The sequence below is a fragment of the Carlito syrichta genome, unplaced genomic scaffold (assembly GCF_000164805.1).
Source record: "Carlito syrichta isolate Samal-C Ts95f unplaced genomic scaffold, Tarsius_syrichta-2.0.1 Scaffold303051, whole genome shotgun sequence".
Taxonomy (NCBI): domain Eukaryota; kingdom Metazoa; phylum Chordata; class Mammalia; order Primates; family Tarsiidae; genus Carlito; species Carlito syrichta.
Window position 1 is genome coordinate 60,982 of NW_007247147.1, and position 363 is coordinate 61,344.

At 63.6% G+C, this 363-nt stretch overlaps 1 protein-coding gene across 1 annotated transcript in view; it reads left to right on the plus strand.

Annotated features, from left to right (window-relative positions):
- CCDC43 (coiled-coil domain containing 43) overlaps nucleotides 1–363 on the plus strand; it is a 13,250-nt gene that overhangs the window by 602 nt on the left and 12,285 nt on the right. Inside the window, exon 2 of the mRNA XM_021712080.1 lies at nucleotides 143–260. Within this exon, the coding sequence (XP_021567755.1) occupies nucleotides 143–260 (118 nt within the window). The remainder of the gene's footprint in view (nucleotides 1–142; nucleotides 261–363) is intronic.

Below are 363 nucleotides of genomic sequence, written 5' to 3' on the forward strand. Positions count from 1 at the left end.
CGGCTCTCTCGGCCTCGCGAGGACAACGTCCTTCCGATGCGTGGCGGCGAGCAGGGGAGCGCTCGTCCCGGGCTTTGCGATGACGGAGGGAGAGTTTTCTCGAGAGAGTCCCACAGCCCATTCCATGCCCGCCCACGCGCAGTGTCCGAGGGGGCAGCGGGTGCTCTCGGGCTGTCTGTGCCCATCAGGAAGCAGGCCCCGGGGCGTCCCGTGACAGAAGCCTGCAGGAAGCGAGCGCCCCTTTGATTCCTGTTTTAGAGGTGGGAGTTCAACCGAGATAAGCTGGTGGTAGAGGTCTTTTCGTGCCTGGGCGGAACGGGAGCAACTTTTGTGCTTGATCCGTGGCAGTGCTTGCAGTGAGCG